Here is a 17,896-nt window from a genome sequence, read left to right on the forward strand (position 1 = left end):
TTACCTTTGACTTATCTTTATGTTAGTGTCTGTTCTTAAAAATGATTAATAGGTAGTTTCATTACTAGAACTCGCTGCTTTTGTTTCTTAATATAAACACATTAATATATTTTCTTCAAGCAGAAGCATAAATTAGTGACTTTTATCTGAAATAGCACAGTGAGTATTATTATTATTATTAGTGCGCATAGTTATACCTATTGTTCGATATTAGTTACAATTCTGTATTCTGTAAAATACACTATTTCTTAGTTTTTAAATAGTTTCCAGACTTTTCTTAACGAATTGTTTTCTTAAAGAAGTCATTATAATTATTTAGGAGAAATGAATCAAATTTGTCAACACTGTGGTGCTAAGAAATTTCCAGATGAAACACATTTTCTATGTTGCCATAATGGTAACGAAGCTTTACCTCCACTTTCACCAGATAGACCTGATTTGGTCACTCGAGTATTTAAACTCAAGTTAAATAACCTCCTCAATGATATATTCAAACATGGTGTATTAGGCAAAGTTGTAAGGCATGTTCAGGCTATTGAGTTTCAAAAGCGTGGTTTGCCACATGCCCATATTTTACTTCATTTAGCCAATGATGATAAACTTGAAAAAGCACAGGAAATCAATAATTTAATATGTGCAGAAATTCCAGATCCGGTTGTTAATCGTGAACTTTATGATATTATTAAAACTTGCATGATTCACGGCCCATGTGGGATACTGAATCCTAATTCTCCTTGCATAAAAGATGGAGTGTGCAGCAAAAATTATCAAAAAGAATTTAATGCCAACAAAGTAGCCGTTCACAATGGTTATCCACAATATAGGTGTCGTGATGATGAGTTAGTTATCAATATTAAAGGCAACAATGTAGATAACCGTTGGGTGGTACCTTACAATCCTTGGTTATCTAAGAAATATCAAGCCCAAATTATTGTTGAAGCTTTCATGTCTGTAAAGGCAGTTAAATGTTTGTACAAATACATGTACAAAGGGCATGATTGTTCGAATGTTTTGATAAATGAACAAGTTAATCACAATGAAGTAAATGCTTTTTCAGATTGCCGTTATGTTAGTGCACCTGAGGCACTGTGGCGTATATATTTGAGTATCTTATAAGTCATATGTCACACACTAATATCCGTCTTAAGGTTCATCTTCCTGAGAATCAGATTGTGTATTTTAGAGAAGGAGAAAAACAAGTGGCTTTAGATCGTGCTGCCCAACGCGATACACACCTTACGGCATGGTTTAAATAAAGTTCTGAAAATGAAGGAGCGCATCGCTATTCATATGTAGACATTCCATATCACTTTGTATTTGATAACAAACATTGTAAATGGAAGGTTAGACAAAGAGGTGGAAATAAGGTGATAGTAAAAATGTATAAAGTTAGTCCAACGGGAGAATTATTTTTTCTTAGATTGTTACTTTTGCAGGCAAAAAAAGCAACATCTTGGGCGGATTTGCGTACTCTTAATGGAATAGTTCTTGAAACCTTTCGTGAAGCATGTGTTTTAAAAGGTTTGTTGCAAGATGACACTGAATGGCAGAATACTCTTTCTGAGGCAGTTTTGCGAATGCCTAAGCAAATTAGACAGCTGTTTTCAGTTATTTTAACCTTTTGTGAACCTGACGACCCTTTGCTTCTTTGGAATACATACAAAGCTTTTACGATGGAGGATCTCATTCATCGCCAAGTTCTATTTATATTAGCTGAACAAGCTACTCTTCGTCAAATCGAAAAATTTATTAATCAAAGTGGTAAAACGCTATCTGATTATAATTTGCCTGTTGTTGATGAATTCATAGATTTTAATCTAGAAAATTTAAATGATAATGTTCAGCAATCAATTGACGAAGCTAATAGAAAGAGACGGCTTCTTAATGTCAATCAATTAAATGTAAGTAATGCTGTCCTTGCTGCATTGAACGAGCAACCAAGTGTAGAAAATCAACATTCTAGATTGTTTTTCATGGATTGACCAGCTGGTAGTGGAAAAACGTTTACGTGTAATTGTTTGATTGCTGAAACCATTAGTAGGGGTTTTAAATCTGCTACAGCTGCATGGACTGACATAGCAGCAACTCTTCTTACAAATGGATCTACATTACATGGTTTATTCAAAATTCCTATCCATATATTGAATAACACCACATGTAATGTAACCCCTAACTCTATACATGCACATTTTTTAAAACAAGTTAGTTTGTTTTTGCTTGATGAAACATCCATGATACCTAAACATGCCTAAAATGCAATTGATAGGTTGGTAAAAGATGTTTGCAACAACAACTTTCCGTTTTGAGGTTGCCTGTTGTAAAAAGAAGACAACCAGCTGAAATTGTAGAATCGTGTATAAAATGTTCCTTACAGTGGCGATGGGTGTAGAAATTTACATTAACTGAAAATATGAGAGTACATGCTGGGGAAAGAGACTTTTCCGAATGGCTATTAAAACTTGGTAGTGGAACAATGCCTGTCAAAGAGGAGGATCCTTTTAAAGGGTGCATTAAAATACCGAATCAGTGCATTATTAGAGAAAATGAATCGATTGCTGAAAAGATTTTTGGAGATGCTGATCAAAATGATTATTCTAAGCGCGTGATTTTAACACCAACTAATGTTGATTCATTATCAATCAATGAAGTAGTGCTTGAATGTCTGCCGGGTGAGTTAAAATTTATTTAAGTGCTGATCAAATTGATACTGATGACCTTAATGAAAGAAATAACTTTCCTGTTGAGTTTTTGAACAGCTTAACTCCTTCAGGTACGCCTCCTTATTGTTTAAAATTGAAAATTGGTTGTGTAATTATACTACTTAGAAATTAAGATCGTAAAGCTAGTTAATGCAATGGCACTGTAATGAAAGTTTGTGCTCTTCAAAATAATCATATCGATACAGAGGTTTTAACAGGTGTTTCTGGTGGTAAACGGGTATTTGTTCCTCGAATTCAGTTGACTCCATTAGATTCTAATATACCTTTTGTTCTGAAACGTCGTCAGTTTCCTGTCAGATTGGCTTATTCAATGACAATTATTAAAAGTCAAGATCAAACATTTGATAGAGTTGGGGTATATCTCAAAAAACCGTGTTTCTCTCATGGTCAACTATATGTTTCATGTTCAAGAATTAGAGCATTTATTAGTTTGTTTTTCAAAATTGATAAACATCTCATTCAAGGTATGGTAGGTGGAAAGTGTAACACAAGTAATGTTATATTTTCTAATGTTCTTAACTTATAGCCTTTTTCATTTTCATTTTTCATACATAATAGATTTTCATTTTGAAAATTTACTGTTTGTAGGTTGTGAGCACATTTTGTATGTATAACTTTCTTAATTATTTTAATTTTTTTTTTCATAGGTTTTGAAAAATATATTTGTCATTTAATATTGTTATAAAATGTGTGTATATTTGTTATATAAAACCATATTTGTTTATAGTTGTATATATGTTAAAATTATGTTGTTTCCATGTTTTGAACGTGGTGTGACTTGGCATTATGTTGAGCAAGATTGATAACCTTGCCAGCCAAGCGGTGTACTTATAGCAGAGGTGTGACTTGGCAGTATTTAGTGCCAGGCGGTGTTACTGCTTTAGAGATAGGTTGCGTTGTCTAGCCTTATTTTAATTATTCTGGAAACACATAATGTCTGTTAATATTTAGCGTAATGTGTATGAGAGAGTATGCAACCTTGATCTTTAAATCTAGGGCGTTTTAATGTCCTAAATTTGAAGTAATTGAATAACTAATATTGAATATAAAAGCAAATATACTTTCATGTATTTATATGTTTAGTAAAAAGATAAATATAGTTAACTTAAATTTGGTTTTCTAATTTGCCTTTCATATTTAAACTTGGTTTGTTATTTTCGCTGGATTTTAGGATCAAGGGTGTGGTGTAAATATTCTATTGTTATGTTTTATTGCTGTGATGTTTTGTGTTGATAGACTGCTTGGCTTACCTTCACGTTGGTGTCTATTGTTAAAAATGAATAATTGGTAGTTTCATTATTGGAACTTACTGCTTTTATTTATTTACTAAAAGCCAAGACAACATTTTGCTAAAAATGCAATTTATATCTTAATTTGATTTTAATTTTTTTTTAGTATTGTTAATCCTTTTGAACTTGGAAACAGATTTTATAATTACATTTTCGATAAATGTTTATATTAATTGCCTTGTCAACATAGGTTAATATAAATAGGTAAATCGATTTTACGTTTTTATGTGGTTTTTTGTTTTTATTTGTATTTATTTTTTTGTAATTACGGTATCATAATTCCATTTTTATTTTCTTTAAGATTTACGATTGACGCATTTATACAATTTTTAAAAAAATACCTTGATTTCCTTTAATTGTAAATTTTTTGTCAGTTAAAATGATATAAATACATGCAATAAGTTCAATTTTTTAAATTTCTTTTTTTTATGCCTAATAATTTGTTGTACGTAACTTAAGAGATGTTTTCAAAGAGGGGTCGCAACTAAAAACAAACTGAAAACCTTTAAATACATGGAGAATATTGTAGTTTTGCGCATTTGTCAAATACGAAGTTACTTAAATTTTATAACGAGTTTAACTAATTAATTAGCTTAGTTTGCATTTGCAACACTTTTGAGGAAAGAAAATATTCTTATATATTTTAAATTATTATATATATATTAAAAAGAAAAAATTCTTAAAAATGTAAATCATTCTTTTACATTTTATTACTTTGGTAAAAAGTCTTCATCAAAAACTTGATTACTCTTAATAAAAATAACTTTATTCTCCCAGCCACCATTAACGCAAAAACGAGGAAGGGAGGTCCTTTATTAGTGTCAAAATATATGAGAAAATATACTTCAAATATACTGTCAATATACTGTCTTTTATTAGTGTCAAAGTATACTTCATATAAATCTTATAAATTAAAGTTCATGATATAAAAAATATAATAAGAGTTTAGCTTTACTTTTTCGTCAATTTAAATCATGATGAAGTGTTATTATTTTGTGTCAGTAACGAAAAACGTTTTGTGTTGAGCTTTGTAATGTCTAGGAAAATGGTTCTGCCATACACTGATATGACCTATGTCAGTTTTAAATTACTCAAATAACGTTAAATAATTGGTAAATTAATTTATTTTAACTTTGCGGATGGCTTAACTTTTTAATTTGAAAGCGTTTTTCTTACATTGTATTAGTTAAGGTTTCACAACTTTAAATTGTGGAAAGCAGCCACTGTAAATTAAGTAATAGACCGACCGTAACCCGTATTACGGGTTGCTTTCTGCTAGTATATATAAATATTATATATAAAGATATATATACATAGATATGCACTCTTGCTCGGTTGGCTGAAAGATATATTACAACCATAAAAGTTGGCATCTGAGTTTATTTTATGAAATTAATAAAAATCAAAACCTAACAAAAGTGCCTGTTCATAAACATAATATCTGTAGAAAAATATACCAAATTTAAAAACTATATTCACTAATTTGAACTGTATTTATGTATGTATGTATGTATGTATGTATGTATGTATGTATGTATGTATGTATGTATGTATGTATGTATGTATGTATGTATGTATGTATGTATGTATGTATGTATGTATGTATGTATGTATGTATATATGTATGTATGTATGTATGTATGTATGTATGTATGTATGTATGAATGTATGTATGTATGTATGTATGTATGTATGTATGTGTATATGTATGTATGTATGTATATATGTTTATATTTCTGTATGCATGTATGTATGTATGTATGTATGTATGTATGTATGTATGTATGTATGTATGTATGTATGTATGTATGTATGTATGTATATATGTATGTATGTGTATATGTATGTATGTATGTATATATGTTTATATGTCTGTATGTATGAATGTATGTATGTATGTATGTATGTATGTATGTATGTATGTATGTATGTATGTATGTATGTATGTATGTATGTATGTATGTATGTATGTATGTATGTATGTATGTATGTATGTATGTATGTATGTATGTATGTATGTATGTATGTATGTATGTATGTATGTATGTATGTATGTATGTATGTATGTATGTATGTATGTATGTATGTATGTATGTATGTATGTATGTATGTATGTATGTATGTATGTATGTATGTATGTATGTATGTATGTATGTATGTATGTATGTATGTATGTATGTATGTATGTATGTATGTATGTATGTATGTATGTATGTATGTCTTTATGGAATAGTGTATGTGTTTATGTATGTATTTGTTTCATGTTTAGTTTTAATCTCAAAATATGAACAGTCAATCAGCATCTGTTGATTGCTTTTTTTATGTTTCTTTTGTGTATAATGTAATAAGGAATATTTACTCATTAATCATGTTGAATTTAAACGAGTCTTATAATGTTATGGCTGCCTCTACTCGACTTTTAAGTATATATATATATATATATATATATATATATATATATATATATATATATATATATATATATATATATATATATATATATATATATATATATATATATATATATATAGTATATAGTATATATAGTATACTATATACAGTACCGGATTAACCATTAAGCACACTGAGCGCGTGCTTAAGGCACCACATGGAAAGGGGCACTAAGACGAGCTACTGCAAGTTTTTTGCATACACTAAGTTATTGCAACTGCATGAACGGCCTTAGCAACGGGTTGTTTATAAAACTTTTTGTGGTCGACCCACAAAAAAAATTTATAAACAATTTACCTCTTCCAATGAACATAAAATCATTTAATGGTATTTAAGATAAATTTCATAGTATATACCAAAGAGTAGTCAATGTGAAATGAAAAATGCAGCTGATGAATTTCGATATCTTAACATACCGATACAACAAAATGATTATGACTTTAATGGAGTAGCTGATGTTGTTGTTTCCGATGTTGAAGTTTTGTTTTGATGTTATCATTTGGAAGCGTCGCCCTTTATCTTATGAAGCAATATTTTAGATTTAAGTTTTTTTGTTATTTGGTTTATAAAATTTAAATTTTTTGTCAATATATAATTACATAGTATCATAATATTAAATATTTTTAATATTGATTGAACAGTTCTGTTTTGGTAAAATACTTTTCAAATTATCTTTGTGTTTTTATGTTTTTATTTTTTCTGTACTTTTAACAATATTTAAATGTTATTGTTTTGCTGTAATTTTCTGTACATTTTTTTAATTTTTTCCACGAAAAATCTTCATTTGAGTTTTTCTCAAAATATGAGTTTATTGCACACTGAGATAAATATCTTATGATTGTTTTGCCTGATTGTGTTGAAATTTTCAGGTGTTGTTTATAAAATATATGTAAATTCACCTTACCAAATTAATTAAACAGTTTAAATTATTTCATTTTGATAGCGTAGGGCAGCCATCTGTTATTAAAAAGCTGTAAAAATATTATGATCATACCATTATTAGTTCACAAGCTGTTTATTGCAGCTCGTAGTTCATGTTTAGGGTCCATGGACCCAAAATATTGACCAAAACCTTTTTTTTTCTTTTTTTTTCTTTAATGTGTTTTAAATAAAAAATGCTATATCTTATCTAAAAATCATAAAATATGAATGCATTTTGAAAATTTTGTGTTTATTAGTGTAGGACTATCTAAAAATATATGTGTTATCACTACTTTTCCATACTGTAATCAAGTTATCTAAAAATTAAAGTAAATTTAAAATAAACAATGAAACGTCAACAATTAAGCATGGCACAGAAACGAAACAAGCAAAAAAAATGAAACATTAGGCTAAAGCTGTTGTGCAAATAAACTTAATTCATTCTTCCATGGAAGTTTGAAATCTACATTGCTGTTAAATACGGATAATAACGCTGCACATTCTGATAATTTTGTAGCAGTAGCAGCCGCAGGCAACGACTCTGTTACTGGTGATGCATTAACAATAATAGGTCAAAGTGAAGTTAATAAGTCAACGTATGCAGAACTTACTGTGATTAAGTATGTGTCTGTGTCAAGAGAGATGACAAAGACAAGCTGGCGACTACTTGCACATTAATGACATCACAGAAACCCAGTAGTAACTGCAAAAGAGGTTATGATCCTGGTACCTGGCAGGATTTTGACAACAAGGTTGCGGCATATTGGATAGACAAAGGATCATCAGACTGTTTATCACTTAAAATAAACCAGTTTGTGCATTCAATAATGAACTATTTTGATGAATTCATATTTCTAATGAAGTAATCGAAAAAAATTTTTTTTTGATGATTCCATATGAAATGACCCTTTTGTACTTTAATTTTTTTTATTTGTAACAATATATGTAAGATTTTCTTATGAACTTGTTAATTTCCTCATACGTTTTTGAAAATGTTAAGATATAAGAAAATCTTTTTTTATATTTTAAAGTTGCTTGGATAATGGAATTATTTGCGCATTTGATACATGCACAGAATATGAGTTCTCCTTAGTTAATGTTTTGCTTTAGAAATCTGAAAAAGAGAACTATATTGTTTTGAGAAGACATTTTGAAAAGCATCATAAATATCAAGGGAAAATTGTACGGGTACTTTTCTATAAACTTTATTTTATTCAGTTTGTATGTTTTTAATTAATCAAAATAAAACTTTTATTTAATTAAGTTTAATTAGAACTAGCATAAAGCAACCTGTAATACGGGTTATGGTCAGTCTGTTGCATGATTAATTTATAGTGGCTGTTTTCTACAATTTAAATTTGCTAAACCTTAACTAATACCCTTTTAGAAAAACGCCTTCAAATTAAAAAAATTAAACCATCAAATTAAAAAAATTAAACCATGTAAAATTAACATAAAAAGTATGAAGAGGTAAAATAATTTACCCATTATTTAACATTAATTGAGTAATTTACAACTGACATAGGTCATATCAATGTAAGGCGGAACTATTTTCCTCAACATTCCTAAGTTCAACACAATACCTTTTTAGTTACTGACATAAAATAATAACACTTCATTATGCTTTAACTTGACGAAAAACAAAAACTAAGTTCTTGTTATATTTTTTATAACATGAACTTTAATTAACTATTGAGATTAATATGAAGTTAGCTTAAATTATACAGGAGTTATTAACTTTTTGGTATCCCCTTGATTCATTATTCTTCAAAAAAGAAAATTGTCTTAAAAACTTTAAATGCACACAACTAAATAAATTTATTAAAAATAAGTTTATTATAAATAACTAAGCAATTGACCCAGTGGACGTAAAAAAGACGTCTTTTAAACGTCTTTTGAAGGTTTTGGACGTCTTTTGAACGTTCAAAAGACGTCTTATTTAGGTCCTGTGCCCACTGGGGAGTACAAATACGTTTCAAACAAAAAAAATTTAGTTTACAATCAAACATGTGTATAACAAATTGAAAAAAATATGTAAACTTTGATCTTTTATATTGCATTAATGCGTCCTATGAAAAACCTAAAATAAAAGTTGTAACAGATAAGTAGACTTAAAATAAAATAAAAATAAAAAAACAACTGGAAAACAATTTACTTGCTTTTGGTAACCTGTTATCTTACTTCAGTTGCTGTCATGATGCAGCTTGTCGGTAATGTTTAATGACGTTATTTCATGTTGGCTCTTAGTAAACTTTAGTTTTATTCAAAAGACATCACAATATATTCAAAATATTTTATTTAAAAAGCAAAATAACAAATACCTTAAGGAGCCGAACAATAAACATAAAAGACAACACAATATATTTAAAATATTTTATTTAAAAAGCAAAATAACAAATGCCTTAAGGAGCCGAACAATAAACATTAAAGATAAAAAATCAAATTGAGAAAAAAATAAATTGCATTCATATAGCTAAATATATTGTCTTGGCTTATAGTAAATAATAAAAGCAGTGAGTTCAATAAATTAAACTCGCAATTAATTATTTTTAACAATAGATTGTAGCATCATTATATTATAATAATATAATGAATCAATATAATGAATCAATTTAAATATATTTAATTTTAATTGGTGAAAAAACAAATAAATTTTAATTAAAAGAAATCAAAACAAATCGAATGTACAACAATATGTTATTAAAAAAAAGTTACAAATTAAAAAAAAAATTACAAAATCAAAAAAAATAAAAATAAATCACCGAAGAAAAAGCAGCAACAAAAAAGTTATAAATATTTTCACTGATAAAAGAAATTTACAACCTTTTAGTTGATGTTTTTTCTTCAGTGTCTCCGAATACCCCAGTATGGATGAGCCCTCCATTTAAAGGAGGGATTATCCATACCGCCATTACTACACCACTTATTAAAGGACCTCTCCGAGTGAAGCCCTGGGTGTTGGGAGCAATAACTTCTGTATTCCTCAAATGCTAATGACTCTAAAATTACAAACAGAGGTATTTAATAAAATATATAAATATTTGCAATTTTATTTAATCAAAATATAAAGCATAACCTCACCATTTTCACAGGTAACAGAAGACAATGCTAAAAATATTTAAAAAAAAAATGAGAGAAAATTAAAAACGTGAAAAATTTTACTTTAATTTTACTTTAATTTTACTTTAAAATATGAGTAAAAAGCGCACAGTTAAAAAATGTCATATTTATTAAATAATTATTTTACCTATTGGACATATTTCTCCTTACAAAATATATATAATATAAAACAGCCCTACCAGTTGTGCTTCTACCTGACAATAAAAACAAAAAAACATACCTCAGAATAATCGATAAAATAATATTTACATATGAATAAATATATAATTATAATTTTTTTACGTATTCCTCTCATATCCTCTATAAAGTTGTCTAAAGTAAGAAAAAAGATAAATGAAACTAAAACTAACTAAAATAAACTAAAAATAACTATAAACTACACCAAAACTATAAACTAAAATAAACTGTAAATCTTAATATCTGTTCCTCAGAAGATCGGTTAAATAAAGGTCGGTTGTCCAGTTTTTTGTAAAAATGACTTATATTGGAGACCTTTTTAGTTTTTTCAGTATCTACAGAGGTATAAAGTCTGTTGTCCTACGATAATGTAAAACAAAGTTAGGTCAATATAAAAGGTTTGGTGTCCCCACAATGTTTAAAGGAAAAATTTCTGTTGTCCAGAAATGACTTTGCATTTTTTTTATTTAACTTTTTCTTTTATTTTTTGTCAAAATTTTGTTTCATGTGCCTCAAGACAAATCAAATAAAACACAAAAAAAGTTACATTATTTCAACCATCAAGAATAAGCCAATAAAGACAATTTATTTTACTATTTCCTCTCTCCTGAACAATTTCTAAAATGTGACAACCGACCTTTGACTACTTAAGTACAGATATAAATGCTTTTTTTATTTAACTTTACTAATCATATAATTTATACTTAGTTTTTGTTTAAACTTCACTTTTAATTGAAAGTAGTAACAAAAAATCTTAAGCGAATATTGAAGGTTGTGATCTTTCCTATATAATTTTTTTCTACTCTAAATAGTACACACAAATAGTTTTTATATATAACAAACTGTCATTTAAAATAAATTATGCAACAATCTTATGACTTTAAAAAAATATATCAGCCAGGAGATGTTTGAAAAAAAACTTAGCAAATAATAATTCGAAAAATTTTTTAAAACCTGCAATTCTAATAATAAACATACTGCTAACACAGAAAAATTAAAAAAAAAAACGCTGTAAACCCTTTTTTGCAAACTTCAGTATTATTTCTTTAAAAAGTTATAAACGTTTTTAAAAAATTCACAAAACTTTACAACATTTTGTTTTTCTATACCACATAAATACATCATCTGATAAATCTAAAATAAAAAATCTAGTAAATACGTAAATAAATAAGAAAAACTTTACATACAAAAAATGAAAACCAATGTACCTCATAGAGAAATGCTGCTGTGATTTACCAGAGTAGTAGTTGTTAAATATTATTATTTCATGTAAGCTTTTAGAAAATAATTTATGCTGGTCCATCATGATTCCAAAATAACAACAAATTGTATATACTGCAAAACAAATTGTGTATATTGCAAAATAATTTGTCTTGGCTTTTAGTGAATGATAAAAAGCAGTGATTTTTATTAATAATATTACCTATTTATCATTTTTAGCAATAGACACCAACGTGAAGGTAAGTCAATCGTCAATCAACTCAAAAGATAACAAAAAAACAACATCACAGCAACACTACACAACAATAGCACACACCATAAGTTAATAAAATATGCATAACATAACTTAAGTAACACAACATTCATAAAAAATAGAACATAAGTAACAACATTATGCAAAATGTTATTAAGATACATTATTATGTATTTTTAGAATAATTAATAATACAGTTTCACAAATTATAATTAAAGATATATCTTTAGTTATAATATATCATAACTAAAGATATAATATGATATAACAAGTTTACATATTAATATGCACAATTACTATATCATATAGTAGTTGATAGAAACCTAAAATTCCAAATGAAACGGAAACGTTATCGTTTGTTTTCAAAAGGCTAGCAATTTAACTTTCAAACTTTCAATCCAAAAAAAACTTTTTTGTTTGGAAAAACAAGTTCATATTAGAAAATTATATTCCTCAAAGAAATCAACTTTTCCTTCTAAAGCAAATAAAAGTTAATACTTATATATTTACTTTCATTTTAAAAGATCAATGTTTAATACCATTGTGTCTAACCTTATTCATTTAAAAAAAAAATTAAAGTCCAAAATATTTAACTGAGGCTAATTTATTTTATTTTGGTCAACATATAAATGGATTAATGTCAATTTTGTTATCGATATAGCTTAATACTTTTTGAAATTTGGTTCCAGTATGTTTTAACTGAATAACTATGACAAGATTTATTAAATAGTTATATTAGCCGACAACGAGCCATAAGAAGGAGAAAGGGTAGCCCATTTTTAAATAATGTTGAGTATAATGATAATAATGCAATAAGAAACCAATGTACTTGTATACCAATAATAAAAACGAAAACTAATTAATAAACTAAATAATCTTAATAATAAAATTTTGATCAATAATTCAAAGTCAAAGTCATACCTTTGGATTAGATATATTTGCTTTGTATAAACAATTAAATCTTGTGATATCTATATATTAATACGGTAATGAATAGTGCGCATAGTTACGCCTAATGTTTGTGTTGTTAATGACGGTTCTGTATTCTGTAAAATACACCATTTCTTAGTTTTTAAGTAGTTTCTAGACTCTTTTTATGCGCGGTTACATTTTCCATGCGGTCTTTTGAGTCAAGTCAGCTGGCAAATTAAAGATAATGTACTTTTATTCTCAAGAAGAGTTGATGTTGTTCATTGTTTAAAACAAAAATTTAAATAATCGTTTGTTTGCTGTTGGTTGTTTTTATTTTTCTAATATTTATAGCCTGTTTTCATTTTTTAGAAGAAGTTAGAAATAAAATGTCTGGTAAAATAGTTTTTTTAGTACAATCTAAACATGAATACTGTAATTTTTCTAATCTTCTAAATATGAATACTGTAATTTAATAGTGTTAGTGTCGTTTCACTTTCTTTTTTATTAAAGAACTTTCTATGCTTTTCTAAAATCGTTTCTTTACTCCACGCGGTCTTTCAAGCAAGGTCTTCCAGCTGATTAGAGCTGATAAATTTTTAGTTTTAAGTGGAACTGATGTTGTTCATTGTTTAAAAACTAAAATTTGTTTGTTGTTCGTTGTTTTTATTCTTCCGTTTTTTTTTATAGAAGAAGTTAAAACTAAAATGACTGGTAAAAATTTTTTTTTAGTACAATGTTTCTTTTTTAGTAAAGTGTTTCAGTTTTGTCTTCAGTCTTTTTAGATCATTTTAAGCAAGTATTGTTTCATTTTTTAGAGCAGTTAAAAGGAACTGAAGGCCTTTCTAGTAAGCATATAGTGTATAGTAGTTTACTTATAGTTTATATTAGTAACATAGTTATATTAGTTTATTTATAGTTTATATTAGTTTATATAGTATATAGTAGTTTATTTATAGTTTATATTAGTTCAAGTTTATTTGTTGTTTATATTAGTAAGTTTATTTATAGATTATAGATTAAGATTAATGAGAATACAAATTTTTTTTTAGACAGGCTAGCTGACAGCGACTTAAGTAAGTTTTATCATTTAGATTTTATTTGAGTACAAATGTATCATTAGCAATTTTATTGTATATAATTTATCTCAATTTTTATTTTTAGACAGACAGGTAGAACTCAGTAAGGACTAGATTTTGTAGATTTAAAAACTTCTTTTGAATATTCTTTTAAAGCATTGAATATATTTTATATATCTTAATAAATTTTTTCATTTAGGTGTGGTAGCATCATCAGTTGGTGCAAATAGTAATCTCTTTTATTTTATTTTACAGCAAATAGTAATGTCTTTTATTTTGTTTTACAGCAAATAGTAATGTCTTTTATTTTATTTTAAAAAGAATCAATAAATATTGTTTCTTTAAACATAATCATCAGGATAAAAAAGATAAGATAGATAAAATAGCTTTTTTATGTAATATTTTTTTATTTAGTTATAACATCAGTTGTACCAGCCACAACAGGTAACTTAATACATTTATTTTAATATACTTGAATTACATTTGCTACTTAACTTTTCAAGCAATAAATATTGTTTATTTCAACATTATCGTCAAGGTTATATAAATAAACTTTTTATTTGATATTTTATTTTAGTTGCTTCTGGATCAACTTTAAATTCATTAGTTCATATTTTATTATAGATAAATGTAGATAAAAAAATGTAAGTTCGAAATTTTTTTAGATTTAAAAGCAGTAAGCTTTTTTCTAAAGGTTTCATCTATTTTTGGATTAAATCCACTATCACTATATTTGTTCTATGTTTATATAATGTACTTTAATAATTTTTGTCATTTGAAAAAATGTATCTATGTTAAATTACACAAGGTTGTAGAAAATAGTTATAGTTTAATGATAATGTTGTAGACTGTTAGAGCAGATTATAGATCTTAAATCTATTTAATCTATTTAATAACGTACTACCAAAGTGAAAATTTACTATCAGTTGTTTGTTTGTTTTTCTGTTTAGTTGACAACAATGTTGAGAGAGGTAGTATGTTTAAAAGGATTTTTGTTTTTTTATAAAGTAACTAAAATATTTTTTAAAATATTGTTGTTGACTTAAAAGTAAAACAGTAGGTTTTTATATTTTTATACAATAAGCCCAAGAACTTAGGTAATACTTAAAATTATTTTGTCAATAATAGAGAAAAAAAATAAAATTCTCAGTAAGAAAGCTTCTTGTTATTTTACATTAAGTTAGTTTAATTAAAAACTATTTTCTTTAGTTGATCAAGAGATAGCTAATAAAGGTATTAGTTACATTAGTTTAGTGAATTTATTTTTAAAAAGTTAAGTAGATATTTTAACGTCTATACATTTAAGTGCTTTTATTGTTTAGACACAGAATTGAAGACTGAAATAAGTCAGTGTTTTTGCTATTAGATATTTGTTAATAGGAATTTGTTTATTTGTACTGTAACTGGAATTTTAAAACTTCAAGTACTAAAGCTTTATTTTCTTTTTCTTTTAGGAGAGTTGGAAAAAAAACTAAGTATAAATTATGTGATTAGTATAGTTAAATAAAGCATTTATATCTGTATACTCAGTAGTCTAAGTCAATTGTCACATTTTAGAAATTGTCCAGGAGAGAGTAAATAGTAAAAAAATTAGTCTTTATTGGCTTTTTTATTCTTGATGGTTAAATTTATGTTTTATTTAATTTTTCTTATTTAATTTGTCTTGAGGCACATAAAATATTTTTGACAAAAATAAAAAGTTAAATAAAAAAAGTGAAAAGTCTTTTTTTTTTAATTCGTAATTTTTTATAATAAACTATTGTTTGTATTTGGTTTGTTTTTGTCTTTTTTAATTGAAATTTTATTTGTTTTTCACCAATTAAACTTAAATATAGTTAAATTGATTCACTACCCAATCATCATAATTGGATGCTACATTCTATTTGTTAAAAATAATTAATTGGTAGTTTAATTTATTGAAAACACTGCTTTTAAAATTTACTATAAGCCAAGACTATTTAGCTATATAAATGCAATTTATTTATATCTATTTGATTTTTTATCTTTAATGTTTTTAGTTTGGCTCCTTGAAGCATTTTTTTTTTCTTTTTAATTTAAATATTTTAAATCTAATGTAATGTCTTTTAAATATAACTAAAGTTTACTAAAAGCCAACGTGAAATAACGTCATAAAACAACACCGACAGGTTGCATCATGACAGCAGTTTAAGTATGACAACAGGCTACCGAAAAGCAGGTAAATTGAATTCCAGTTTTCTTTTTGTTTTGTTTTGTTTATCTTTTATGTCTACTTATCTGTTACAATTTTTATTTTAGGTTTGTCAAATGACGCATTAATGCAATATAAGAGATCAAAGTTTACATATTTTTTACAATTTGTTATACACATGTTTGATTGTAAATCGACTTTTTTTTGTTTGAAACGTATTTGTACTCAATTGCTTAGTTATTTATAATAAATTTATTTAGTTGTGTGCATTTATCATTTTAAAGACAATTTCCTTTTTTAAAGAAACATGTATCAAGGGGATACCAAAAAATTATTAACTCATAAATAATTTACATTCACTTCATATTATTCTTATTAATTAAAGTTCATGTTATAAAAAATATAACAAAAATTTAGCTTTAATCTTTCGTCAACTTAAGGCATGATAAAGTGTTATTATTTTGTGTCAGTAACTGAAAACGTATTGTGTTGAACTTAGTATTGTCTAGGAAAATGGTTCTGTCATACACTGATATGACCTATGCTAGTTGTAAATTACTCAAATAACGTTAAATAATTGGTAAATTAATTTATTTTAATTTTACAGATAGTTTAATTTTTTAATTTGAAGGCGTTTTTCTTACAGGGTATTAGTTAAGTTTTCGCAACTTTAAATTGTGGAAAACAGCCATTATAAATTAAGTAACAGACCGACCGTAACCCGTAATACGGGTTGCTTTCTGCTAGTTCTTGATTAAACAGTTATGATATTTTTGTTTTGAAAACAATTATTTTTAAAATAAAAACACTATAGCTGTTTAATTAAGAATATTACAAGATTTAATTGTTTATGCAAAGCAAATATACTTATATACATGTGTACATGTATATATATAAATATATATATATATATATATATATATATATATATATATTATATATATATATATATATATATATACATTTATATATATATATAAATATATATATATATATATATATATATATATATATATATATATATATATATGTATATATATATATATATATATATATATATATATATATATATATATATATTTATATACATATATATAGGTACATGTATATATATATATATATATATATATATATATATATATATATATATATATATATATATATATATATATGTATATATATATATATATATACATGTATATATATATATATATATATATATATATATATATATATATATATATATATATATATATATATATATATATATATATATATATATATATATATATATATATATATATATATATACATAAATATAGGTACGTAGCATGAAAATTTTAAAACAATCGTATACTAAAATGTTACATATCATTAGAAAGTCCTTTAATACAGTATTTTAAAAGTCAAAAAATTATAAAAAACGAACAATTAGACAAAAAGTTATGTTGTTTTTAGTACCAAAAATTTGATATGTGGATTTGTTGAAGAAATTGTGACCAAAATTTAGTTTTTCTTTACCCAAATTGTTATTACTCTGCTATTTATTATCAAAATGCATATAATTTTGTATCATAAGATAGGTG

General features: G+C 25.8%; 1 protein-coding gene across 1 annotated transcript; it reads left to right on the plus strand.

The window, feature by feature from the left end:
- Positions 1-324: 324 nt before the first annotated feature.
- On the plus strand, positions 325-1,116 carry LOC136083468 (uncharacterized). The gene has a single exon (XM_065802869.1). The coding sequence runs from the start codon at positions 325-327 to the stop codon at positions 1,114-1,116; it is 792 nt and encodes a 263-aa protein (XP_065658941.1).
- Positions 1,117-17,896: the final 16,780 nt, after the last annotated feature.

This window comes from Hydra vulgaris, chromosome 08 (genome assembly GCF_038396675.1).
Source record: "Hydra vulgaris chromosome 08, alternate assembly HydraT2T_AEP".
Lineage (NCBI taxonomy): Eukaryota > Metazoa > Cnidaria > Hydrozoa > Anthoathecata > Hydridae > Hydra > Hydra vulgaris.